The sequence below is a fragment of the Adiantum capillus-veneris genome, chromosome 22 (genome assembly GCF_014529385.1).
Source record: "Adiantum capillus-veneris isolate H3 chromosome 22, ASM1452938v2, whole genome shotgun sequence".
Classification (NCBI taxonomy): domain Eukaryota; kingdom Viridiplantae; phylum Streptophyta; class Polypodiopsida; order Polypodiales; family Pteridaceae; genus Adiantum; species Adiantum capillus-veneris.
In genome coordinates, this window is record NC_140952.1 from 119,894,483 (window position 1) to 119,920,968 (window position 26,486).

Sequence of the window (26,486 nt, forward strand, 5' to 3'; positions counted from 1 at the left end):
ATGGCAGGGATAAGCAACCTAGTACTAGTGGTGCTAAACGTGGTAACGACGGTGTTAGGGGGGGCGATAGCAGGGTTTGGGGCATGGCTAGCGACGAGGGATCCGGGGATGTGCCTGCAGTACATGCACAGGCCGATACTGGTGTTTGGCTGCTGCATAGTGGTCGTCTCGCTCATGGCGATATGCGCGGCCTTCTTCAAGGTGGGCCTGCTGCTGCGCCTTTACCTGCTGCTCATGTTGGTGCTCATCTGCGGCCTGCTTGTGTTCGCCCTCTTCACGTTCGTGGTGACCCACAAGTCGACGGCCAAGGCGCTGTCCAACATCGGATACAAGCAGTACCGCATCGCCGACTTCTCCGACTGGCTTCAATCCCGCGTGCACGACCCCGCTCGCTGGGCCCGTATCCGCGCTTGCCTTCGTGACTCCAAAATGTGCTTCTACGACCTCGTCTCCGAAATGCAGTTCCTCTCCAAGGCTGTCCAGTACCTTGCCGCCGATACATATGTAAGTTCACTACACTCTCTCTCTCTCTCTCTCTCTCTCTCTCTCTCTCTCTCTGGGTTGAATGTGCCATCAATTAAAACAATTGCATAAATGCACTCCTTTGACTTTCATCATGCTATACATAAACAATACAAGCATTCAAGGCTCATAAGCTGCAAAAAGTGGCGTCCTCATTGACCTTGCAGCAATCAAGTAACCACGGTGGTCCAAACTCGATATGCATTCCCATGTCACCCTTCAAACAACCCATCACCTTCCCTCGTCACTAATTGACACCTTCATTTGGAGGTGGGATCAATTACTCACGATCACCAGGTGATCGTGACCGTTGGATTGCATACGGAATGCAAAAGATTCTCACTTTCTCGGATCCGGGACTTGAATCCACTACCCTCTTCCCCACAAAATTGACTCTAACCACTAAGCTAACGCGCACTCGTTGAAAGGTGTGTGTGGGATAAGTTTATAGATCACGGCATCGCGGACAGGTTTACACCTAGTTCACACCAAATTTGGTGTGATGTGCAGGCCCTCCCCAGTTCACACCTAGTTCACACCGTGTTCACGTCAAGTTCACACCGAATTCACACCAAATTTGGTGTTGTGCACATATCTCCGAGTTCACGCTTAGTTCACACCTAGTTTAAATGTCGATCTGACGGCCCGGATTGCACCTGACGCCTACTATGGGCCATTGATCCCACCTCCCTGGGGAGGTGTCATTTAGTGACGAGGATCACCTTCCTCAAAACCTGATGCGGTGCGCGTGCGCAGAGTGCGAAGGGGAGAGAGAGAGAGAGAGAGAGAGAGAGAGAGAGAGCACGACACAGGATGTGGGGTGGAGCTCCCAAATCTCACTGTATGAGTATCATGTGAAAATGTGAGTGAGAGATCCTTATTCTTTGTATGTATAAAGAATAAGGAGATAAATGTGGGCGGTCAGACACGGCAAAGCACGGTGAGGCACACCGTCTTTACCTAACATTCTCCCACTAAAAGCTGTGTGCCGATAAGTAGCGAGAAGACTAGCCTACAATTAGTATATACAAGAGGTGAGAGAAGCCGACTCTCAACCTATGCCCACTGGCTCACTCTGTAACCGCTCTAGTGTAGATGCAACATGCATACCACTACGGCTAGAGCTACGATGACACTCCTAATGCAGGTATCGAGTGACAACGTGCATGGCTCCACAATGCACAATGCCAGTGTCAGTCATCGCACGACTGACAACTCCCACTACAAATGCACCAACCGCATAAGCAAGATCAGGTCTCGAAACCAAAACGTCAGACATGAGAGACCCGAAAGCCGACAAAACATGCACTATGTGTGCCAACCTATCCCTGTCAGCAACCTCAGTGCCATATGCATCCTCATCAGGAACCACCTGACTATGCATCACTATGTCAGCATCCTCTGGCAAAGGCATGTCCGCTGAGAATGACTGCAAAACCGAAAAATCAGCACCATTGCAATCACACACAGCTGTCTAAAGGACATTGTCGCCCTCAAACGTATCAGACGCATCATAGAACAATGCATCGGTCTCTGGCTCAATCGATGTCATTTCAACTGATGACTGGCAAAGTTGTGCATCCCCAGAGATACCACTGTCTGCGTGAACATCACCACAAGACAGATGCACAACCTACTGTGTCTCACAAGAGCCTGCCTGCTCTAATTGTCTAACCTCAGTAGGCACACACACAACTGTCTCACTGCTCTGCTGACACAAAGGCAAGGCAGCATGCAACCCACTAGCAAAGGAAACCCATCTCTGCTGTCTACATGGCTGCAACAATGTCATAGAGATAGTGCCATCTCTCACGCGACTAACATGCATCGGACATGTGCTATCAACACTAGCACCTCTAGCTAAAACAAGCTATCCACGATGCAAACTGAAACCGTGCTCATCTAGCACAACATGGCATCCACCGTCTCTCAACTGACTCATGGAGACCAAACTCCGAGTCAAACTCAGCAGATGGCGAACATGCCTTAGCACTAGCATTGCTCCACTCTGCAATGACATCCGAACATCTCCTGCACCAACAATGTCATGGATTGAACCATCAGTCAAGCGCACATATCCAAGCAAACCGCTAGCATACGAGCAAAAGTACTCGCAAAACTGGCGAGACGTGAAATGAAGCATCAATATCTAGCATCCACTGCGAAGGTAATGTGCCATCGCATGACATGAGAACCTCAAGAGTAAACATGGAAGCAAGAATGACCTCACCGTCGTGTGTAGCTTCATACACAACATCTGCCTCCAATGTAGTCAAAGCTGAAGCATCCAACCTGTACTGACGTTTGCGCTGTCGCATCCTGCGAAAACAACGCCTCTGAATGTGTCCTGTGTGTCCACAATGCCAACAAGTGTGCAGTCTCCTTCTCTGAGACTTGCATCTCGCTCTAGGCGCATATCTGGACTGTGAGGTGCCATATCTCTGACACAACAACTGCCATAAATCTCTAGTTGTACGTGCATGCATAACTATGCAATAGACTGACTCTACTAGGCTCAACATAATCATCGACCGCGCTAGTGCATCCAAGTCCTCCCACGCACTGTCAGACATGGACTCTGGCCTCATATCCTTGCCCTGGAGTGGCAATGCCTGGCCCAAACAAGTCAATGCATCAAGCATATGCGAGCTCCACCATGCAAAATTTGACCCATCAAATCTCGTAACAAAGAGCTCAAACTCTGACGTACATACTGCCATGTCTGGCAACCTGTACAACCAAAAAGCAGTAAAACCAATCCAAAAAAAACTGTCAGCAACCACACAATTGAGACAGAACCAAAAAATCAAGTGCGGAATAGCTCGACGCACAAAATACACACAAGGTCTCCCACTAGAACCACAATCTGTGGGCAAAAGATATGGATGCAAATACACGCCGCAATCCAAACTGCCAAACACTATGGCAAACAATGCTCGAGATAACAAAACTCTCCCACTCGAGAGAAAACCACTGTCTCAAGCAAAGAAGGTGACCGAGAGGTCAAGTGCACTAGCCTCTAGAATAGGCATACATATCTAGCAAAATTTCGGCAGAGTCTCCTCTGTAACTGGAGCAAAAACTCAACAGTAAATCGCAATGGAGACAACAACAAATGCCCAAATGGCCAATCCGGGAATGTACTCGTCCGGAATCACCTCACAAAGTCATACACAGAGCCAAACCGCTCTAGCCGGAGTATCACTCAACGGCGCTACAAATGACATACATATGTGAGTGAAAAATTGCTGCCAAAATGTGTCAATGAATGACCAATGTGCCAGATAACCATAGCATACACAACTCCTCACTCCTACGAGAGTGGGTACAAGAACACCAAACTGTGTCCAAGCTGACAAAACCTGTCAATGTGAGAGCCAAGCTCGATCACAAACTATGGCGAGTAATCTCCAACCATTATCCCACAAAAGCATACACAAAGCAAAAGCTCAAGACACCTGCTGTGTCGAAACCGGTATGCAAGCCAAAACACTGCAGAAGATGTCCTCAACTGCAAATGGCAACATCTGTGGGAGTACTAGACTCGACTTGTAGCCGTGAGTCAAAGCTGGAAGCTCCAAATGGCCGAGCACACACAGCTCAAGACCAAAAAAGCAGAGCAAAACATGCTCACAATGCACCACCCAAAAGGAAAAACACTGCACACAAATCTTGAGTGCTATAAGCAATCGCAATCTTGATCGCACCAACAATGTGCATAAAACTCTTGGGAAAATTTCGCCAGAGTTTTGTCAGTAAAACGGCCACAAAATCAGTAACCAAACTGACTGCACACTCAAAACCATGAGCAACCAAAGCGCATCAAACCGCACTCCAAATGCATGCACCAATCTCCACACTTTGCATACATCATTGCAAACACCTGCAAATCTAGTACACAAATATCTGCTCTACCTGTGACTGCCAAAAAACATGCTCGAGGTATACATTGCCGAGCTCAAAATGCAATCACATTAGTCTCTCTGAGCATCAAACCATATAAGGCATACATTGTATCCTCCCACCTGTGAGGAAACTTGCAGCAAATATCACTCTCACATTTGAGAGCAAACCATGTGTGGAATCCTCGACACACAATAAACAACTGCTGCTGCCGAAAATTTAGCGTTCAGAATTTTAAAATTCTGATATGACGAGTGCGTCTGGAGCGTGCCAAAACCCCAAGGTAGACTCCTGGATCACATGTATCCGAGTCCGGGTGTGAAAGCTATGCCAAAAACCTCCGTTTCGACCCAAAAACGAAGCATAAACTGCCAAAAGAGGGCTGAAAAATGCAGCTCCTCAACCGTAGCTCGAATGAGGTTTCTGATGGCTCGAATGGCTTCGAAAGTGGGGTAAAACGTCAGGTTGCCTACTAGAAACGCTCTCGGAAAACTGAATTTGCCGATGCCGAAGTCGAAACCCTGTTTGCACTCTTGAAAGTGCACGCGCGCGTGGACGCGATTTCGGGAATGAAACCAGCTCTGATACCAATTGTGAGTGCGCAGAGATGCGGTGCGCGTACGCAGAGTGCGAAGGGGGGAGAGAGAGAGAGAGCACGACACAGGATGTGGGGTGGAGCTCCCAAATCTCACTGTATGAGTATCATGTGAGAATGTGAGTGAGAGCTCCTTATTCTTTGTGAGAATGTGAGTGAGAGCCACAATTGCTCTTGCCCTTGGTTGGACTTGGCACTTATTCTTGGGCCCCGCTTACATTCTCTCTCTCTCTCTCTCTCTCTCTCTCTCTCTCTCTCTCTCTCTCTCTCTCTCTCTCATTCTCATGCTTGCAAAGTATAACCTTTGATGATAGCCAACCATGAAAGAAAAATTAGTAGAGAATATGAGTAGAGAGAAGGCGCATGTATGCCTTCAAACAAAAAGTGCTACATAAGTCATTGAGTAGGAAAGATAAGGGTTTCCATGAGACAATGCCTTGGAGTGACATCTTGATTAGGGCTACCATGGAGAAGGTAAGATACATGGATATTTCTACCATGGAAAAGGTAAGATAAGGTCGAGAAGCTAGAGATGCCGTGTTAGCAAACAAATTAGTCTACAACAAGTGATAAAATCACATGGATTTCCCTTATTTGATAAGATGCATCTTACAGCTTGTGTACGTGAAGCCCAACGTGCTGTTTCAGGGACCCACATCCCTTAGCTCCATCAAAGACCATTTCTCACATAGACCCTACTGTATGCCCGCATGGCTTCCCACCTTGACAAGTGCTACTGCTCTCACCAGGCTAATTGGATCCCGTCGCTTCTTGAGATGAAGGTCCTACCAACAAAGAGCATGTCAAACCATATACCGTTACACTCGGAACTCAGGAAATCCAATGGGGAGAGGTAGACCCCCAATGGGAGTAAGAAGCTTCTTGTTACTGGGCACACTTGTTCAAGGACCTTCTATTAAAAAGTTTTACCAAAAAAGCTTTGAGAAAAGTCAATAAAGATGTTAATCTTGAAAAACCTAAAGCTTGGGACCTCTTTGGTCGAAGTATTCAAAAAGCGATCAAAACCTCACGCTTTGGATGAAAAAGGCTCGGGAAGAGCATTGGAAGCATCTTGGAGAGGAGGTTGTTAGTTGAATTCCATAAAAGCTTCTGAATTGGTCTCCGAATAAGAACACAAAAGGTGGCTGGAAGTGAAAGCTAACCTGGATGAGCAGTAACTCGAGGAGGCCAAGAGGGCAAGACTCATATCCAGAGAGACCTTCCTCCAGCCAGAGGCTGCTAATCAAGCTCATTTCTTCAGACCCTAAAAATCAAGAAGAGCCACGGCTCCGTCCACTCGCTCACAGATGAGAATGAGAATGCTACACAAGAACAAGGCGTAATGGCTAGGATGATGCTCGATCACCTTAGCCAAATCATCAGCCAACCAGAGACCTGTTCTCAAGAAGTGGATGAAGCCAGAGCGACCTTGCTCGAGAGTGTCAACAGGAAAGTTTCCCAACCTAAAGCCTATCGTCTGGAGATGGCCTTCTCTAGAGATGAATGCTCGCTTTCATCACAAGCTCTTCGCAAGGAGAAATCCCCTGGTTGGGATGGTCTAGCCACTGAATTCTTCAGGGAGTTCTGGAGGACCTCAATGCCCAGGTCATGTGTATGGCTAACCAGGCTCTGGTCAAGGGGTCCTTGGATTTTAGTGTGAAAAGAGGGCTTATCAAGCCTATCCCAAAATAGGTTAGGTGCTCGCAGCTTAAGCACTAGCGTCCCATAACTATGATGTGAGTGGAATACAAAATCATTGCCAAGGCAGTCGCTCTAAGAATGGCCACCCTCCTTGACAGAGTCATCTCCTTTCATCAACACGATTTTATCAAAGGAAGGTCAATATATGACAATATCTTGATAGCAATGGTTGGCATTGAGTACCCAACCTTCACGAAGAAGGAGTGTATTCCACTTCAACTAGATCTAAACAAGGCTTATGATAGGATTGTGTGGTCCTTTATTGAAAATCATGAAATCATGGGCTTTGGGATGTGCCTCTATCAGCTTATACACACTTTGGGTGCGGTTAGCCAATCTAAGCTCTTATTCAATGATAGAATTGTGGGCTCTTTTGAAGTCAAAAGATCGATCAACCAAGGATGCCCCCTTGCCCCTCTTCTCTTTGCTATTGGGTCGCATCCTTTGATAACGATGCTAAAAGTTTCTACTGAGGGGAAAATACAAGGGTTATCCCTGCCCGGTAACAACCATCTTGTGGACAAGATGGTTGCGGTCAATTCCCTCCTCTTCTTGAAAGCCCGGGGGATTGACTTATACTTAGGGGAGGATGTCACTTGCGTGCAACCATATGGGAAAAACCCTCTATCTACGGACCCCATGGCACTAGCCCAACCCCCTCAACTTGACCCCCTCTATAATATGTGTATGGGTTTGTCAGTTTTAGAAAATTTGATAGTTTTCTTTGTACATTAACTGTAATTTCAAAATTTTTATAGTTTCATTTGTGAAAATGGGGATTTTTTACCCTACCCAAGGTCGCTATGCCTTAGTGCACCATGACAAATGTGGGCCTTGTCAAAAAAAAATATTTGGGGAGTTACTGAAGGATTCATGTTTCCTTGTGTTAAAAATTGGGAGGACCCATGGGAATCCACATGTCTCCCTTATTGCTCTAGCTCCTAAGTTAGTGACGTCCAATGCAAGAACGGTTACTTCAAGCGCTTTCATGTTCTCCACCTAGTAGCACGACAAAGTGCAACCAATGCTTGCACCAACTTCCATAACCATGCTCTCCTTGGCAACTTTCACACTCCTTCCACTTCCTCGCATGTGTTTTGTGATCATTCTACCCAACACGCGTCCATAATCTCCTACCTAAGTGCATTATGTGTACACCAAGCTATGGGTCTCTTAAGCCTTTGTACTAGACCTTCAAGAGTTCGCCTTTCTTCTATATGCGTGCTAAGTCCTACTACCCTTTCAGATGCCCGTGTATTTGTTGGAGTTCAAAGTGCTATGCACAATGTAGCTTCTTGCCAAGCTTCCACGAAAAAGCAATTGGAGTAGGGTGATAAATTACAACTTATTTTGTTGCTAATTGACATCCAAATACATTCAATAGAATGGCTTATGAGGACATACAAGAAGTTTTCTACATCGGCACATACGTTAAAAGGTCAAAGATACAACCAAGTGTACACATATCCTACTCCCAATGGCCTGCTTTAGACATACACATGGCCAATGTCACTAGTTTACAAATCAACTTTGTCTTGGAGCCTGTTATACCAGTAGAACAATCTCTACATTACAATCCAAGCCTTCTGCTTACAAGAAATCCTACGCATAGATCACGCAAAATGAAAGTGATTACACCTAAATATCACCAAGCAAATGTTGAATCTTGACATGTGTGACTAAGAATTTTATCGTTGTTATAGAACTTCCAAAAAAGAAACAGTAGACAACATTGTAGTAAAGCAATGTCTAATGCTAAACAAGTTACAACTCCGCCTCTAAATTTGTTATTGCATCCTTATAAACCAAAAGATTTTGGGAGACTAATAGAAATTATCCTTAGGTGGTGCAAAATTTTGGGAAGGAGTTCATTAGAGGGGTTTTCTTGGTATCTAGGGAGATACCCTCATCAAAAAGATAGAAAAGTTCCTCTCTCTCTCTCTCTCTCTCTCTCTCTCTCTCTCATTTCCACCTGGATTTTTCTTTTTTGCTCTTTTGGATGGTGGCATCTCTTAGTGTGAAGGGTTCAAGAGTGGGCATAGAGGCATTATCCTGCGGAGGGTGATGCTAGTGCATTTGTGGAGATGGGCAACAAAGAAGATAATAACCAAGATGCACGTCTCCTTTTCCCGTTGGACCCTCTGTCTCATGGAGGTAGTGATCCTCTTTTGCGCCACAAAGCAGGGCAAGGCATAGCGCTGACGGGGCAACCGTCTGCAAGGTGGGGCACAACAGTGCATCTACGCTTCAAACAAGGGTAGTGGAGGCCAGTGTAGGGGACGAGCAAGCAGAGGCAAACGCAGGGAGCATAGGTGAAGCCAGGGCGTGCTCTCTCTCTCTCTCTCTCTCTCTGCCAAAAGGCTCAAAGGGGGGAAACAGAGCATAGAGCCGAGGCTCAAAGGAGGGAAAAGGTTGAGAGGGGGGAAACAGAGCACAAAGTAGAGGGTGGCTCACTGTGTAGAGCAGATGATAGCAACGGGGGTAGGCGGTTTTACCTCCAATTTCTCAGATTCCTTGCCAAGGAATCTGAGGCACAAATTAATAAGTTAATGTCAAATTCATCTTGCATTTAAATTGCTAACCTTGCTCCGGTTTGAAGCTAAGAAGAAATCTGCTATAGTTTTTGTTTCGGCTAGAGGAGCAAGCAACGGCTTCTTTGCTGTCTTCGACTTCTTATTGCAATGCCTCTTACAGTTCACATTCTCATCAAGCGCAGTGGATTTTCAAGGTTGAGGGGAGAGTGCACTACATAGCAGAGCGATGCTGAGGTGAGTTGCAATCTTTGAGCCTCTCTTCCTCTCTCTCTCTCTCTCCTTCTTTCGAGTAGTCAAGGTCTAGCCTTGAGGGCCAAAGCATGTATTGTGGGTACCAAAAAGGGGTGCCTTGGACACTCCTTTGGTATCGCTTTACAAGCCCGATCGTCATGTATTACATGTAAAATAAACTAGCATGTTATATATCAGTGGATATATTTTTTCATGTAGAATCTAAAAATATAATTTTGAGTTTTTTTGCAAAAAGTTTATCGGTCCACACTTTTTAAAAGGGTACCACCAATACATGCTTTTACCCTTGAGCAAGGGTAGTTGTTGCTAGGTACCACAAGCCCCTCTCTCTCTCTCTCTCTCTCTCTCTCTCTCAGTCAGTTTGCCCTCTCTTTTGAATTCACATTTTCACTTTTGTCAGACGTGAAACTTTGCATTCTGCAAGCCAGTGGGCCACACACTCATGGGTGGAATCAAACAATGCCAATTAATTTGCTAAAGCAAGGACTCTCTGGATAGGAATAATTTTAATTTTTGCATGATATTTGCCCACCTTTCAACTTTGACGCTCTCCAAAATATTTAAGGGACCGATTCATATGTCAATGCCCGTCAAAATGACGGAATAAACATAGAACTCACTCTTTATTGAAAATGGTTTTACTATATCTTGGCTCTTCGAAACTGGTTAGAACAACATAAAAAGCAACCCTTAAGGTGTGGATAGATGAGAGGAGGCCAATCAAATTGATTTGAGTAGGTTGGCACGCATGTCTCATTAAGGGGAATCAACAAAGATACTTCACTTGAAAAAAAAAAAAAAAAGGAAAAAGAAAAAGTTTTTTGCAAAATGAAGTGGAAAACGAGAAGGGAAAGGAAATATTTTGAGTAAAGAAGGTGGAGGGGGGCACGTGGAGGAGAGGGAGAGAGATTCTTCTGGCACTGGATCATCACTGATAAGAGACGACTGAGCCCGGCTCTGTTCTTGAGGCATTAAATCTTTTGCTCTTTACAATGCGTTCGATAGTCGACTCCTCGACCTTGTGGTGATACTAAGGAGGTCCCTCTTTTTGGTTTGTCTGCAGCGACAGAGTCTCTCTCTCTCTCTCTCTCTCTCTCTAGGCCAGGGTGCAGTGGAGGTTCAAACTCTCTCTGGTTTTTCCACAGGTCATCCTGGTAAAGGCAGGTGCGGAGTGGGAGAAAGTTCATCACTGTGTTGGAGCACATGGCAAGCATAGCGGGGTGGACAACGGAAGGGCAGGGCAGTGCATGTTTCTCTCTCTCTCTATCTATCTCTCTCCTAAGTTGTCTTTTTCTCTCTATGTGCTGTCATTGGAGAACATAATGAGTTGTATTCGCAATCGTGTGTAGCTCGCAGGGTAGAAGTAGGAATGCGAGTGTGCATGACCCAGGGTTGTGTGCCAACGTCTGCTTCACTGTGCCTGCTCTTGTGGCCATGCACAAGGCACAGACAAAGGAGCGGCTCCCATGCCTTTGAGGGGAAGGGCAGAGTCATAGCACCTTCGATAAAGTAATGGAGACGACATCAGGCTGAGGTTCTGCCGGGAAGCTTCGGTTCTTCTTTTGGCTGTCAATATAAAAATAATTTGAGGTTATCTTGGTCCGCACTCTTGAAGAGAGATGTTCGCCTCTGGGCGATTGCTCTGAGAAGCAAGCTGCAATGAGAGCCATTGCATGCAGGGCAGGGAACTCTAGGGCCGCACAGAGCTTGCAAGAGGGGGAGTTGATTACTGTGTCTCTCTCTGCATTGCGCACTCATGAGTGGGCATGGTGCAGCTCGACAGCAGGAAGGAATGGACTCAGCAGAACACGAGGAGGAAAGGACATGAGCCCGGGCCTTGGGGAAAGGAGGGTCGCTTTTCTTATAATGCTGGGTTCGTCGAGTATACAGGCAAGAATCATCGCAGACTGGCTCACGGCAAACGTTGTCTCGAACTGCAAGGTTCTTGAGCTCAATGTATCTTGCAGTTGCAAATCTAATTAAAGCTTCCAAATGTGTGGTGCTGTGCTTAATTCTGGAAGGAATCTCAAGAATCTATAATGATTAGATATGGTCTCTCTCTCTCTCTCTCTCTCTCTCTCTATGTTAGTATAAAAATAGCTAATCTTTCAAATTTTCCTCTCGCAAAATCCATAAAAGGGAATAGCATATGGTTGAAAAATGAATTTTCCCAAACACTAGGAAGGAGGGAGCAATGTTTGAGAAAAGCATGTCTCAACTTACACTCTTTTACAGATCCCTTTAAGATTCATTTGATTCTCATTGATCCTTTAATTGGAGCAAAATCTCTCTTCATTACCAAGACTTGAACTTAGGAGCCGATTGTTAGGATTTGGATCGTCCTGGCTATGGTGGATGAAAGAGAAACATGGTGCAAGTGTGTGAGTGTGTGTAAGCAAGCTTATCTCTCAAGTGAATTAGGTTCCAAAATTGATTAGTTTGGACTCATTAACACAATCTTGAGTATTGACTTAGCTTAGCACAAGCTCACCATAGACAAGCATGTAGTTCAAAATGAGTTGTTCTTTATTGATTCAATAGATGAGCTTTAAGTAGCTCCACAACTTTGCTCCACACTATGTGGGATAAATCCACTCTCCTCTCCTTGACTCACACCTTAGGACAAAGCTCACACTTTACAATCCTCCCCTTGAGATTTGGACTAAGACAAGATACTGAAGATTCACGATCCACACAGGCTAACAAAATCCACACAGGATGGTGATATCCACACAGGAAAATAAAGTCCACAAAGGATGGTGATATCCACACAGGATGGTGAAATCCACACAAGAACAATCCACAAAGGATGGTGATGTCCACACAGGATGATAATCTGGTATCCACACAGGAAAAAGTCCTCCCCTACAAGTAGAGAGTCTGCATCTTCAAAATGGATCTTCCCAAATGCTACCTTCGTCTTCGTCCTTTTTGTCTTCTACTATGTGAGCTGATCCATTGTCAGGTCTCTTGCCTTCGTTGCTTCTGCTGTTGCTTCTACTACTGCTGCTTTCTCCACTGCTACTGCCTCCATTTGAGTAGCACCGAGAAGTAGGGTGTCCTTTCCTACCACATTTGTTGCAAGGTTTGTTTGTGTAGCAATCTTTCGCTATGTGTCCCATTCTTCCACATTCATAACACTTCCGTCCGTTTGTCGATGTTGATAGTGAATATCTTCCGCTTGACGATGTTGCGATGAAAAATCCTCTTGATGGGGTAAGTGAACCTCTTTTATTTCTTTCTTCTGCTTGGATTGAGTTGATGACATCTTGGAATGGTGGTGTTGGTTCTTTTTCTTCAAGAATTCTGACTAAGTGGTCATAAGAAGGTGGAAGTGCACTTAAAAGTATGGCCACTTTGTCATCTTCTGGTACTTCAACTTGCGTGACAATACTCTTAAGCATGTTAACTAGGCTATCAATATCCTCCCCTTCAATCATGGTTACTTTGTAAAGCTGTCTTTTAAGACTGACTTTGCTTCTTTCGGCTCTAGCTCCAAAATTACTTTCTAGGACATGCCAAGCTTCATGTGCATGCTTACATTCATCTATGAAATGAACATAGTTATCATGCAAAGAAGTGATGATAATTCCCAATGCTTGTTCGTCTTTGGCCAAATTTTGTGCACTTGCTATGAGTGTAAATGCCCTAGTGTGCACTCCATCAGGTTCGGCTTGTTGCTCGAGGGTAGTGCTAATGACAGACCACAAACATTTTTTCATAAGGTAGCCTCTTAATTTTGTTTGCCAAGTCTGAAATCCTTCCCCATTGAATTTCTCTATTCCCTTGTCCCCCATTTGTGCCAATAGAGGGGTCTTAGCTTAGGAGACTCTCCTAGCCAGTGTCTGCCTCTTTACACTGTGCACAATTGACGATAGAAATTTTTAATTTGCAAAATTGTTCTTGGTTGCAAGATTTCAATTTTAATGTCACTTTAATAAAAAATTCTCTCAATGTGAAGTACCTCTTCACTTGAGGTGAAGTCACCCTTCACATACACCTTTGAGTTCTTCTTTGATGACTGGAATGAGCCTTTGAAATTGGATTTGGATACCTGTGGAGCTCCCTTTTAAAATCTTGAAGGTGCTTTGTTTGATGACCGCCTTTGAAGTGCGGTGTAGAAGCTTTGAAAAATCTTTGAGGTTTGAGGGGGTTGAAATGACTTGAGAGTGATGGCCATACAATGGGAACAAGGCCTTGAGCTTGGGAGCTTTGAGGTCTTGAGGTAGTATTTTCACGGGACTGCCCCCTTGAGGGAGAAGGTCTTTTGGGGCTCGAGGCCGGGAGCAGTGCGGGAAGGGGGGCCTGAGAGGGGTGGGGTTTGGAGCCCTTGAGGCAACGCGTGAAGGGGGACCGCGGGATGGCCCGCTTAATTGAACCGAGAAAAGAGCCTTTTGTGGGTCGGCGGGCAGGCGGGCAGCCAATTGGGTAGGCAGGGTCAGGCCGGGCAGGCGCGGGCAAGGCCGGGCAGCGGGCAGGAAAAGCGATCGGCGGAGGACAGTCATGCGCGCACCAACGTCGTCGGACGGACAGTTGGCCGGCGCCGTCCGTTCGCAGACCCGAAAAAAAATTGCAGCGCAGTTGATCGCCGGTTGAAGTCTGCCCAGTGGGCGCCCTTTTTAAGTGTGGCCGCCCTTTAAAAAAAGTGTCAAAGGCCCCTTTAGGCAAGGTGTTCCCACCACGTGCAAGGCAATATGAGACTTTTGAAAACTCCTCCAAAAAAAAATTCTTTTGTGCATTGAATGCTTCCCTCACACACACACACACACACACACACACACACACACACACACACACACACACACACCTCTTGAGTTGCTGCAGACAGAAATTCTAAAGAGCAAGTGGAACTACTAGTCTTGCAAAATTAAGTGGACAATTAGGTACAAATTAGAAACCCGATTATAGCGAACAAATAGTCGCCGGATAGCTCTCGAGACGGGCTACGCACACACACTAATTGCAAATGCCAATTAACCTAAAATAACTAGCAGCCGTTGAATGTAAAATGCAAGTTCTTGATGGAAATTGAATGCAATCTAATGCTAATTCTCTCCCTAATGAAGTCTACCTAGCCATGGAGGGTAGTGACCTCTTGGGTGTGCCAAGGACATGCCCACACATAACTAGATTAAGGCCTAATTAGTGAGATGCAACTAATCATGAAGAATGTTAATGGGCCGTGATAATGAAGTGCAAATCAATCTAATGGAGATGCTAAAACACACACTAATGCATATTGGAAATCCTAGCTAGCACACCATAGCTCTGATACCAAATGTTAGGATTTGGATCGAGCTAGCTATGGTGGATGAAAGAGAAACATGGTGCAAGTGTGTGAGTGTGTGTAAGCAAGCTTATCACTCAAGTGAATTAGGTTCCAAGATTGATTAGCTTGGACTCATAAACACAATCTTGAGTATTGACTTAGCTTAGCACAAGCTCACCATAGACAAGCATGTAGTGCAAAATGACTTGTTGTTTATTGATTCAAGAGATGAGCTTTAAGTAGCTCTACAGTCTTTCTCCACACTATGTGGGATAAATCCACTCTCGTCTCCTTGACTCACACCTTAGGACAAAGATCACACTTTACACCAACAAATTAATGTAGATAACCATCCCAACCATGGCTTCACATTGTACCACAGGCGGATCCTTGTGTATACAAAAAAAATACATGCACATGTCCTGCCCATTGTCCACCTCTGTGCTTCATGCTCTACCTGGCCTTGGTGCTTGCCTTTGTCTGATCATCGCGTCTTGGCTGGCTTGTCTACTCCTATATTCACCCCTTGCCTGACGCCATATGGCCCTGGAGAGTGCTCGCATCTTCGAAGATTCTATATAATTTACGATTTTTTTCAAATTGTGCAGACATACTCATGCCACTTTGAGATTCAAAAATGTTGCTTGAGAGCAATAGGAAAAGAAAAAATCCCGCCTAGATTTTGACAAAATTAGTGTAAAACTATTCTTGTGGAAAGGAATTGTGAAGCTTTTGTGCTTTAGGGTTACACAGTAATGCACACATCCATGTGGATGTGTGTGACATGGGCCCTATCACACCATGTTGGCGGTCATCTCAAGAAATTGGTCTAAACGAATAAAAGAAAAGCATGCAAACTTTTGGTGTCACGCATAGGATGGTGGACTTCATTTGAGCATTCCTACGTCGTAGTGCTTGAAAAAAACTTAGTTTTAGTGACAAATTTTGAGATTTTCCTCTAAATTTTGATTTTGAAGGTTTAGTGTATTTGTGACTAGCTTAAATTGCAAACTTTTGGCTAGATTTTGAGCTTGCCTTGAAGAGAACCAAAAAAATTTAACACGCTTTAGTGTAATTATCGGCCTAAATACTAGAAGAGTTTTGTGTGTGCCCTTATTTTCTTCAGTTGCTAATAATGTTTTTGGCAAGCCCAATGTTGGGCTCTCTTAATGTGGTCAACTGATGAAGAATGCTCTTGAGTAGCATAAGGAATAGTTAGCGGTTTCAATAGCGAGTCGATTGCCCAAGCAAGCCACAAAACGACTTCTAAGTGCACAACTTTTTACACAATGAAGGTGATCGAGCACACTCCAAGTAGCAAACTGGATCAGCTATCCACACGACCTAGCCTAATAAAATATACCTATTAAAAAAGGCATGTAACATGACTGAAGGATGTCCATTGTCCGTTTTAAAAGCTTTCTCCACAATGTCCAAACTATGTCAATGGTGTTTCTTGACATCCAAAGAGACTAGGTGGAGCTGAATGGCTTGTCCTTTTGTGTTCTACTTTCTCATCCTCCATTGTCCTTTTTAAAAGCTTTCTCCACAATGTCCAAACTATGTCAATGGTGTTTCTTGACATCCAAAGGCTAGGTGGAGCTGAATGGCTTGTCCTTTTGTGTTCTACTTTCTGTCGCTTTTGAAGTTTTTTAGTCAAATTTTTTAATATCCTTGAGATGATGACATTTTCTACATGCTACCATTAAATTTAACAAACAAAAATTGGATATATGATTCCATGTAGTTTTCCCATGTAGCTAAACTAATTCATGATCTTTTAAGGAGACTACTAAAGAATTATGAATTTTATATTTTTAAATGCTTACTATGGGTGCACTATGTGTCTTACTATCTCTGCTCTTGAGTCTTGTTCTGCACAGTGTGATCACGTTGCTCTACTTTTGGCACCCTGCAAAAGTGTTGTACAATAAAAATACTATGTTTACATTATAAGATACTTCCTTGTTGCTAGCCTAGACTTACTAGTGATGTAGTAGACATTGCATTTTCAAATTATTATGCAGGATATCATGAGTTTTCAGATTGTTACATTATTTTTCTTCAAATATAGATTGAAATTGTCCTTTTCCTTTTCCTTCTCCTCTCAATTGGTATGACTTCTGGGTCAAAGTGTAGTATTGAGAAGTCTAGATTGATCTCCCTGACGAAGAATGACTCATTTGACTATTGGTCTGGTCAGGGGAGATTGTGTCTAAAGGTAGGATTTTTAGGAATCTAGGGATCCCCTTACGGGTGGACATTACTGTTACCATATACATGTGGTAGTGATGTGTGTGAACACACTAGGACCGCCGGGGCATTTTTTCCCTCTTTAGGAGGTTTTTTCCCCCGTGCATTGTATATACACCCATCACTCTAGGGCTAATTATCTTTCCATTGCACACTAAGTAACATTCTCTCTATTGTGTGCCTTGAGCTTCCTTCGTCTTCTCCAAGCTGTGTGTGTTTCTCTGCAACCCTAATTCCAACAATTGGTATCAGAGCAGGTCACGTCCTCCCGGGCTTAGTCGCCAGCTGCTCCAGCACACGCCTGCTCACTTTCTCCGATTTCAGTGAGCTTTGGCGAGCGTTCGCAGGTCGAAAAATATTTTGGGTGAGCTCCGTTTCCACAACAGGCAGTACTGCACAGGCTATTTCGTCATTTTGTGCAGATTTTCTGTCAGTGCCGTTTTCTGCATAACAGGTGCCTTATAGTCTTCTACGGTTTGTGCTATATAGCACAAGTTGTTCCCGCTCCATTTCTCCTATTTTCGGGCAGTTTTCACATCAGGTGGAGCATTTACCATGGCTGACAACAACAACACAGATGTGTTCAAGATGTTTGTTGTTGAGGACAGGTTGGATGGGGACAACTACCCTATGTGGGCTTATCTGATGCAACATGTTCTTGTGTCAAAAGGTGTCTAGAACATTGTGCAGGGCATTGATGTACGTCCTGGTTCTGAAGATGTAGGCGATGTTGAGGATGTTGCAGGTCTTGCTGCAAGGATTGCAGCTGTTAGAGTTGTTTTGCCTACGGCAGAACAAGCTCGTTGGGATGTTAAGGATGCGCAGGCTCATGCATTGATTGCGTTGTCTGTGAAGCGCACCATTATTCCTCACATCCGTTCAGCAAAATCTGCAAAACAGGCTTGGGATATTCTAGCAGGTCTTTATGCAAGCCGCAATGAGGCTAAAATTGCTTTGCTGCGTAAAGAGCTAGAGTCGAAGATTATGCATGAGGAAGATGATATGGACACTTTCCTTGCTAGTGTCAAGGATATCAATGAGCAACTCATTTCTGCAGGTGAAGTCATTTCGGACAGTTCCCTTGTGCAGACTGTTCTTGATGCCTTACCAGATTCCTACCAGACTTTTGCTAGTACTTGGAGACTCATGACCCAAGGAAATCCTGAAGTTGTCAAGTTTGATGCATTATGCACATTGCTGTTGCAAGAGTCACTTTCTAGAAAAAACAGGACTAGGCAGCGTGCAGTTGAACAGGCTTTTATTGCTTCTCAAAGAAAGGGTGGTAACAGTAATGCAGCCACTTCTTATGGTTCTGCTGCGAGTGGCAAAACTTCTGTTCCTAATGCTTCTGCTGGCAGCACTTCGTCTGGCAATTCTGGTGATAAGGGCAAAAAGAAGATGCGTTGCCATTATTGTAAAGCCAATGATCACTTGATCAAGTCGTGTCCTAAGTTGAAGGCCAAAGAGGCTAAGAAGAAAGAGGGTGGTTCCACTACAAATGCTGGTTCCACTACAAATGCAGCCATTGTTGAGTCTTCTGTGAAAGGAGATTGTGATGCTGATGTTGATGCAGAATGGGATTTTAGCGCAGAGTGCACTTACAATCCTGCTGTCCATGATGCATGCTTGTCAGTTGCTGCAGATTCACATGTGTGGTATTTCGACAGTGGTGCTACAAAGCACATTACCTCACATCGTGAATTGTTTACCTCTCTCGAGTCTGTCCCTCATGGGAATTCAGTCACTTGTGCCAACAACGCCTCTTATCCAGTTCAGGGAGTTGGAAAGATTGTGCTCACTGCTGCTAATGGCAGTTCCTTCACACTTGTTGATGCACTTTATGTACCTGGGATCAAGAAGAATCTCTTGTCTGTATCCGCACTTGCTAGACTTGGACTTGTAGTCAAATTTGTGGATGACAGATGTACAGTTCATGATCTCAGTTTTGGTGATGAAATTGTTGCATCTGGACTTTTGTGTCGTGGGCTGTATAAGCTCACTTTGTATGACAAGTGTGGACAAAATTTTGCAAATGATGTTGCAGATTGAAGGGCTATTTCAGATGCAAAACTTTGGCATGCACGTTTTGGTCATCTGAATTTTGCCAGTTTGCTGCGTTTGCAGAAATCTAATATGGTTGCTTCTTTGCCGCCTCTTGAAGCACCTATCAAACATGTTTGTGAAGGCTGTATTCTGGGTAAAATGCAGCGTTCTAAGTTTCCAAAGGATGGTTCAGTTAGGGCCACATGCAGGTTGCAGCTTGTGCATAGTGATGTTTGTGGGCCCATGCAAACTCCGTCCTTGGGCAATTACCTGTACTTCGTGACTTTCATTGATGATTACTCCAGGCATGCATGGGTATTTCCGCTTAAAGCGAAGTCCAAAGTTTTTATGTGCTTCAAACAATTTTTGGCTATGGCTGAAAATGTCTCAAAATGTACTATGGGTACCCTCCGTTCCGATCGAGGGGGGGAGTATATGTCTCATGAATTTAATGCATTTCTGGCTAGTCGTGGGATAAAAAACCAATGTAGAGTGCCTTATACACCTCAGCAAAATGGTGTTGCTGAGAGGAAAAACAGGTCACTAACGGAAATGGCACGATGTATGGTCAAAAGTCAAGCTTTGCCGCATTCTTTTTCGCTTGAGGCCATCATGTGTGCCACTTATGTACTTAACAGGTGTCCTATGAAAGCTTTGCAGTCTATTACTCCATATGAAGCATGGCATGATAGAAAACCTTCTATTGAGCACATGCGTGTTTTTGGCTGTTGCTTTGGTCCCACAAGTGCAGCGCAAAAAATTGGATGATAAGGCTGTCAAATGTATTTTTGTTGGTTATAGTGCTGAAAGCAAAGGTTACAGGTTGTATCATCCGCAAACAAAACGTATTCTGGTTTCACGGGATGTAGTGTTTGTGGAAGACTCTGTTCAGCCCTTGCTGTCATGTACTAGAGACAGTAATGTAAGCTCACAGGACATTTATGACACTTTGTTGCCTCTTTCAGTGGTGGAAATACGAATGTAAGTTCCAATGAGGAAAATGTACAGCCTATGGGGGTTTCTGAAAATGTTTTAGAACAGCCTATTACTGATGCAGATGTACATGATGTACTTGATGAGGAAAGGGCTGAAAATGAGCAGGCTAGAGGTATGCCAAAATGGCTGGTGTACACTTTGCGTGACAGTAAATTGGATGCACCTTTATCTAGTCGTACTCGTTCAGGCTCTCGCCATGCATCTTATGCATCAGATTGTTATGCTTTGGCTGTGTCTAGTTTACATGATGTTGAGGAGCCTCTGTCTTTTGATGAAGCACAGAATTCAGAAAATTGGATTGCCGCCATGAAATCAGAATATGATGCACTTATAGAGAATGACACATGGACTTTATGTGATTTGCCTCCTGGCAAAAAGGACATTGGTACGAAGTGGGTTTACAAGTTGAAACGCAAGCCGGATGGTGAGATCGATCGCCATAAGGCTCGACTTGTTGCAAAGGGTTATGCACAACAAAAAGGCATAGATTATGAAGAGACTTTTGCTCCCACTTGTCGTATGACTACTGTGCGTTTTCTATGTGCATTGGCAGCTCATTTTGGTTGGGATGTACATCAATCAGACATTGTTACTGCTTTCTTGAATGGTGACATATTTGAGGAAGTTTATGTAACGCAGCCTCGCGGTTTTGTCATAAAAGGACAAGAGGACAAAGTGTGCAAATGTAAGAAGTCTTTGTATGGGTTGAAGCAATCTCCTCGTGCTTGGTATGAGAAATCTGACACTCATTTGGTTAAACGAGGCTTTCGTAACAGTCCAACAGAAAGCACATTGTATGTAAAGCGTGAGGATGATGTATTTCTCATTGTGGTTCTTTATGTTGATGATTTGCTGATCACTGGACCAAATGAGAGACATATTGCTGAATTTAAGGCTGATTTGAATGCTACTTTAAAGATGAAAGATTTGGGGCTGTTGCATCATTACTTCGGTATACAGTTTAAGCAGTGTGATGGTGGTATTGCCTTGTGTCAGAAAAGTTACATAGAGACATTGCTATGTAAGTTTGGACTTGAGGATTGCAAACCTATTGCCACTCCCATGGAAACACGTTTGAAGTTGAGTCTACATGATGCTGGCGATCTTGCTGATGTCACTCTTTACCAAACTCCTGTTGGCTGCCTCATTTATGTATGCAACACGAGGCCAGATATTCAGTTTGCAGTCTCGCAGATCAGCAGATTTATGCATAGCCCAGGGTCTAAGCATTGGCAGGCTGTCAAGAGGATTTTCCACTACCTTAGTGGCACTTTACATCTTGGCTTGTTTTATCCCAAGGGGGGATCATTGCTGCCAGACTTACATGCTTTTTCGGACTCAGATTGGGCTGGTTGTTTTGACACGCGAGTGTCCACAAGTGGTTTTTGTTTCATGCTTGGCAGTTCATGTATATCATGGTTGAGCAAGAAGCAACCTACTGTGGCCACTTCGAGTTGTGAGGCTGAGTACAGGGCAGTCTTCATAACTACGGTTGAGTGTGTATGGCTCAGACGCCTTATGGCTGACTTGGGTGTTGGACAGGACACTGCCAACACTATCTACACTGACAGTCAGAGCGCATTGGCAGTTGCGAGGAACCCAGTTTTTCATGATCGCACAAAGCACATTGAGGTGCATTACCACTATGTCAGGGAGAGGCTCTCAGCAGGAGAGATCAGCTTGGCTTATGTGCCAACACAGGACAACCTTGCAGATCTTTTCACAAAGGCATTGTCTCGTGAGAAGCTTGAAGCTTTCCGCAAAGCTTTGGGCTTACTCCCCTTTGTGGACTGATCCTGTCCTCAGGGCATGGCACTTCCCTTTACTCATGTGCCAGCTCTCGTTCACCGCATCACTCCAGGGGGGATTTGTTACCATATACATGTGGTAGTGATGTGTGTGAACACACTAGGACCGCCGGGACATTTTTTCCCTCTTTAGGAGGTTTTTTTCCCCGTGCATTGTATATACGCCCATCACTCTAGGGCTAACTATCTTTCCATTGCACACTAAGTAACATTCTCTCTATTGTGTGCCTTGAGCTTCCTTCATCTTCTCCAAGCTGTGTGTGTTTCTCTGCAACCCTAATTCCAACAATTACTCACAAACAAAGTTTCTAGTGGGTCCTTGAGAACATTCAGAGGAAAATGAGAAGGTGGGAGTATGTGTTTCTTCTCTTCTAGAGTCGGATAAGAGTGATCAATTTATTTATGCTTCCTTATATTGCCTTCAGTAGCCCGCTCCTCTCAAAATAACCAAATGTAACTAGAAGGAGTTTTTCAAACCAGTTAAACGATTTTGGAGTAACAACACTAAAGCATGGCATCATGGCAATGGGAAAAGTGGAAAGGTATCGCTTGACCATTGGTCCAAGGTGGCCTTGGAATTCTCAAATCCATAATACAATCACTCACAATTGTGAGTTTTGCGCCCAAAAAAAAAAGATGCATCTAAATTCTATATTATGATCCATTCTCATGAAACTATACACTAAGATTATAGTAATCTATTCTAATTGCATTAATATATCTCGTTATTGAGCTTCTAATGTTTGGATGGTTCTTAGCTCCGTATGTTTGGTAACTAGAATTCCTTATTTTTGTTCATCTTTTTTCAAGGACCATCTAGCACGTATGCATTACTGTAGATTCTCCTAAATGTCATGGAAACCAAATATTTCGTCCTTGATTGCCAACCATTTTGTCTAAGTCCTAATCTCAAGCTCACCTATACTTTGTATAGGACTAGGGATGTAACCAAAGTATGTAGAACCATAGGCAAGTAGCTTGATACAATGCTCTCAACACAGCCACCAAATGGCCAACTCGAGACACAGCCACAACAAAGCTTGGTCCAGTATAGCTCTTTCTCTACAAAAAATACTAAAGAACTATTATTTCCTTTCTAATAAGGATAGGTAATAAATTTGTATGATTAAAAACCTACACACATTGTGTTGTACAAAAACCCTTCTTTGCAAAACCACATAACAGGTATGCAAAACAAAGCCATGCACACACGAATGAGGACCCATGCTTTAGCTCTAGTCCACTCTAATATCTTATCAAGGTCAAGATCTAGGAAACAGAAAATAATGTTTTAAGTCAAAAGAAACGTACGATTTTCAGCATAGTGATCGCAAAGAAATTGCACAATTGTTTGCTCGGAGTAGTCACTACATGTAAAACATATATATCGTGCACATTCAAGGACTATTTATAAAACTTTATAGCTGTGTATTTTTCATCAATAAAAGGGATCTTTTTTCTATTCGATTTTTGAAAAGTTTTCTTTTCAATATCATTTTTTCTGTATGTAAAAATTTGAGAAACACAACATCCCGCACTCTTTCTCTTCCATCACCTTGATAGACCGTTTGTCTCTCTCTCTCTCTATGTGTGTGTGTGTGTGTGTGTGTTTTCACCATTGCACTCCTGTAGATCACCTCTCTCTCTCTCTCTCTCTCTCTGTCTCTCTCTCTCTAGCCCTGCCCTCAGACCCGCCATGTCTCTCCCTAATTTTCTCCTCCCAAAGAACCATCCGTTGCATCTCTCTCTCTCTCTCTCTCTCTCTCTCTCTCTCTCTCTCTCTCCCCCATTTTGTTCCAGAACCCAAAACCCTCAAGGCATCTCTCTAGATTCTCTCCAATGAAGTCCAATTTCAAAATTTTAGACACCTACTATGTTTCTCTCTTAACATAACACTTATTGTCGACATTGCTTGGCTTGCCAAGGATGTGTGTGTGTGTGTGTGTGTGTGCGTGAATGCGCCCGTTTGCATGCATGCATGCATGCACCCTATAGGTGCATATTACTACATGTACATATCAATTTCCATATGTAAAGACTCTCCACATATATATGTATACATATTTATATGTATGTGTGTATATGAAAGTAAAACAAATACAATAGTATTATATTCAAGTGTATAAAAACATACAACTATAAACATAAGTGTAGATAATGAGAGGTAGAAACACAAGGTTTGTAATCTTGCAAATGTAGTTTGTATGTATGTATGTATGTGTGTGTGTGTGTATGTGTATATATATATATATATATATATATATATATATATATATATATATATATATATATATATATATATATATATATATATATATATATATATATATATATATATATATATATATATATAGAGAGAGAGAGAGAGAGAGAGAGAGAGAGAGAGAGAGAGAGAGAGAGAGAGAGAGATGGCTAAAGAGATAGGAGATGTTTTGTGCAGAACGGGTGTTGTATACCTCCAGAGGCATGCGGCTTTTCCTCTTCAGGAGTAGTGTATACAAGTCCTACACATCCCAGTGCAGATGCAGATTGCAACACTTTTGACAATTATCCAGATCTACGATGCTTTGATTGCAACTCTTGCCCTGCCGGTTTTCTTCAATCCATCAGTGTCAATTGGAAAAAGATTGCAATCAGTTCTGCTGCCATTGCTGTTGTTCTACTTGTTATTTACATAATTGGTTGCCAAGCCCTTTGAGATGTTTAATGCTCATTGCAACAATAAGTTGACCCTAGAATTTTACTATTTTAAAATGCATACACCGATTTTAAATATTAAAGCATAAAGACACACATATTTATACATTTACACATAAAGCATAAAGTTGACCCTAGAAAGCGCCTAGTCAAAGATAGTTGTACATAATTTCAAAATGTGCTAAAAGTAGATTCAAGGATGGACTAGATCACTAAGGTCTCTAAAAAGATCCTAAAGCAAGGAATCTATATTTGCAAACTCCAAAAAAATTATTGATTTTATTTTTTGCAAAACTCACAACAGTGAGTATTATAAAATTAAACAATCCAAAAAATCTGCCTAGAAAGCCCTGTTCACAAGTTGAGCAGGACATCAGAGAAACATTAGAATTGAACAGGCAAACACGGGAGCCACCCCATCATAAATACCATTAAAAAATTTGAATTAAAAAAAATGGAGTGCCCAATTTTTCTAACATAAATCTACTGTCTAGTGCAAATAACGTACATTGTGAATATGCTTTCACCCAATAATAAATGTTACATCCTATCATTGTCCATTAAAATCTAAAAAAAGTAAAAAAGAGAGAAGAAACGATGAGAAATCCTTCTATTTGCACAAAACTAAGGTTTTGCTTCAAACCACAAGTAGCTTTATTGAAGAAAGCTAAAGAAAAATTTCATCCTTCCCACAAGAAAGATGATGAATATTTTGTAGGGTGAAAGCATGTTAACCTGTCGCGCTTTTTGTGCTAGTTAGCAGTTTCAAGTTAGCATATCTTCGAAAAGTTGGGCATCCGGTAATTTTTTTACAAATAACATCAAAATTTGTCGGAGGTTGTACATTTGGATTCCTTGTTTCAAGTGCTTTCTATTGATATATCATATGTCATAGATCTTAGAGATGTAGCTCAAGTTATTGTACTAGTTAGCATATGTCAAAATTGTGCTAGTTAGCATTGTCTGGGACATGAAAAAGCATGACAAGTTAACATGCTTTCACCCTGTAGTGATGATAGTGCTTATGAGACCCGTTAGGAGATGCACCCTCAACTCAAGTACCCGTCAATGAAGATGACTTAAATGATATCAAAACCAACATAACTTTGATTGGTGAAGGTTAACTTCAATGATAAATCCGAGCTCTGCTAATACAATTCTCTTTGCCAAATAGTTGAGACAGTTGTGTGATGGTAGTAATTCATTTTTTGGTACAAATACTCTCAAGTTTGATGATGTTGTGGGTGTTCTTTTAAGAAATGAAATGCAAAGGAAGAGCATAGGAGAAACATCAAGTGCTAAACTATCAATAGAAATGAGAGGAAGACAAAAGAAGAGATTCAAGAACCTATGAAGTTGTGAATGCTCAAGGCATATCATATCATGGACAAAGACAAATCCAGAATGCTAGAAATGCGGCAAGAAGAGCAACGTTAACAAGGATTGTTGGTCAAGAAGATGAAGGAGTCAGATTCTCAAGAAATCAATTCAACATTAAAGGCAAATGTGGTAGGTAAAGTAGAAAAAGATGCTCTAACTCTTTCACTAGACAATGTATCCAAATCTTAAATGGTAAGCTCTGGAGCTTCATTCCATGAAATAAGAAGTATTTCCAAGATTTCACCAAAGGTAATTTTGGGTATGTTATTGGATGTACCGTCGTAGCATAGCTCCAATGACCAACACATAAATGTCAATCCAAAGTAACGAGCTACCCGGCTAGGGGGAAAAAACTCACACAATTAGTGAGCTAATCATCATGAAAACATGAATGATGACTCTACCAAGTGAGCTTCTCGGCCTATGGAGGAGCTAAGCCACAAAGATGGGCAATCTCCACATTCACTTCTCTTCACCTCCAAGGGAATCCAAATCTTTCTATTACCTTTGTAGCCTCTTTGATGAGTCTGTCT

General features: G+C 43.0%; 1 protein-coding gene across 1 annotated transcript; it reads left to right on the top strand.

Annotated features, from left to right (window-relative positions):
- LOC147430114 (tetraspanin-8-like) lies at nt 1–24,574 on the top strand. Its single transcript, XM_086495447.1, has 2 exons — nt 1–504; nt 24,317–24,574. Exons 1-2 carry the CDS (start codon nt 1–3, stop codon nt 24,572–24,574), a joined length of 762 nt encoding a protein of 253 aa, XP_086351573.1.
- The last annotated feature ends 1,912 nt before the right edge of the window (nt 24,575–26,486 follow it).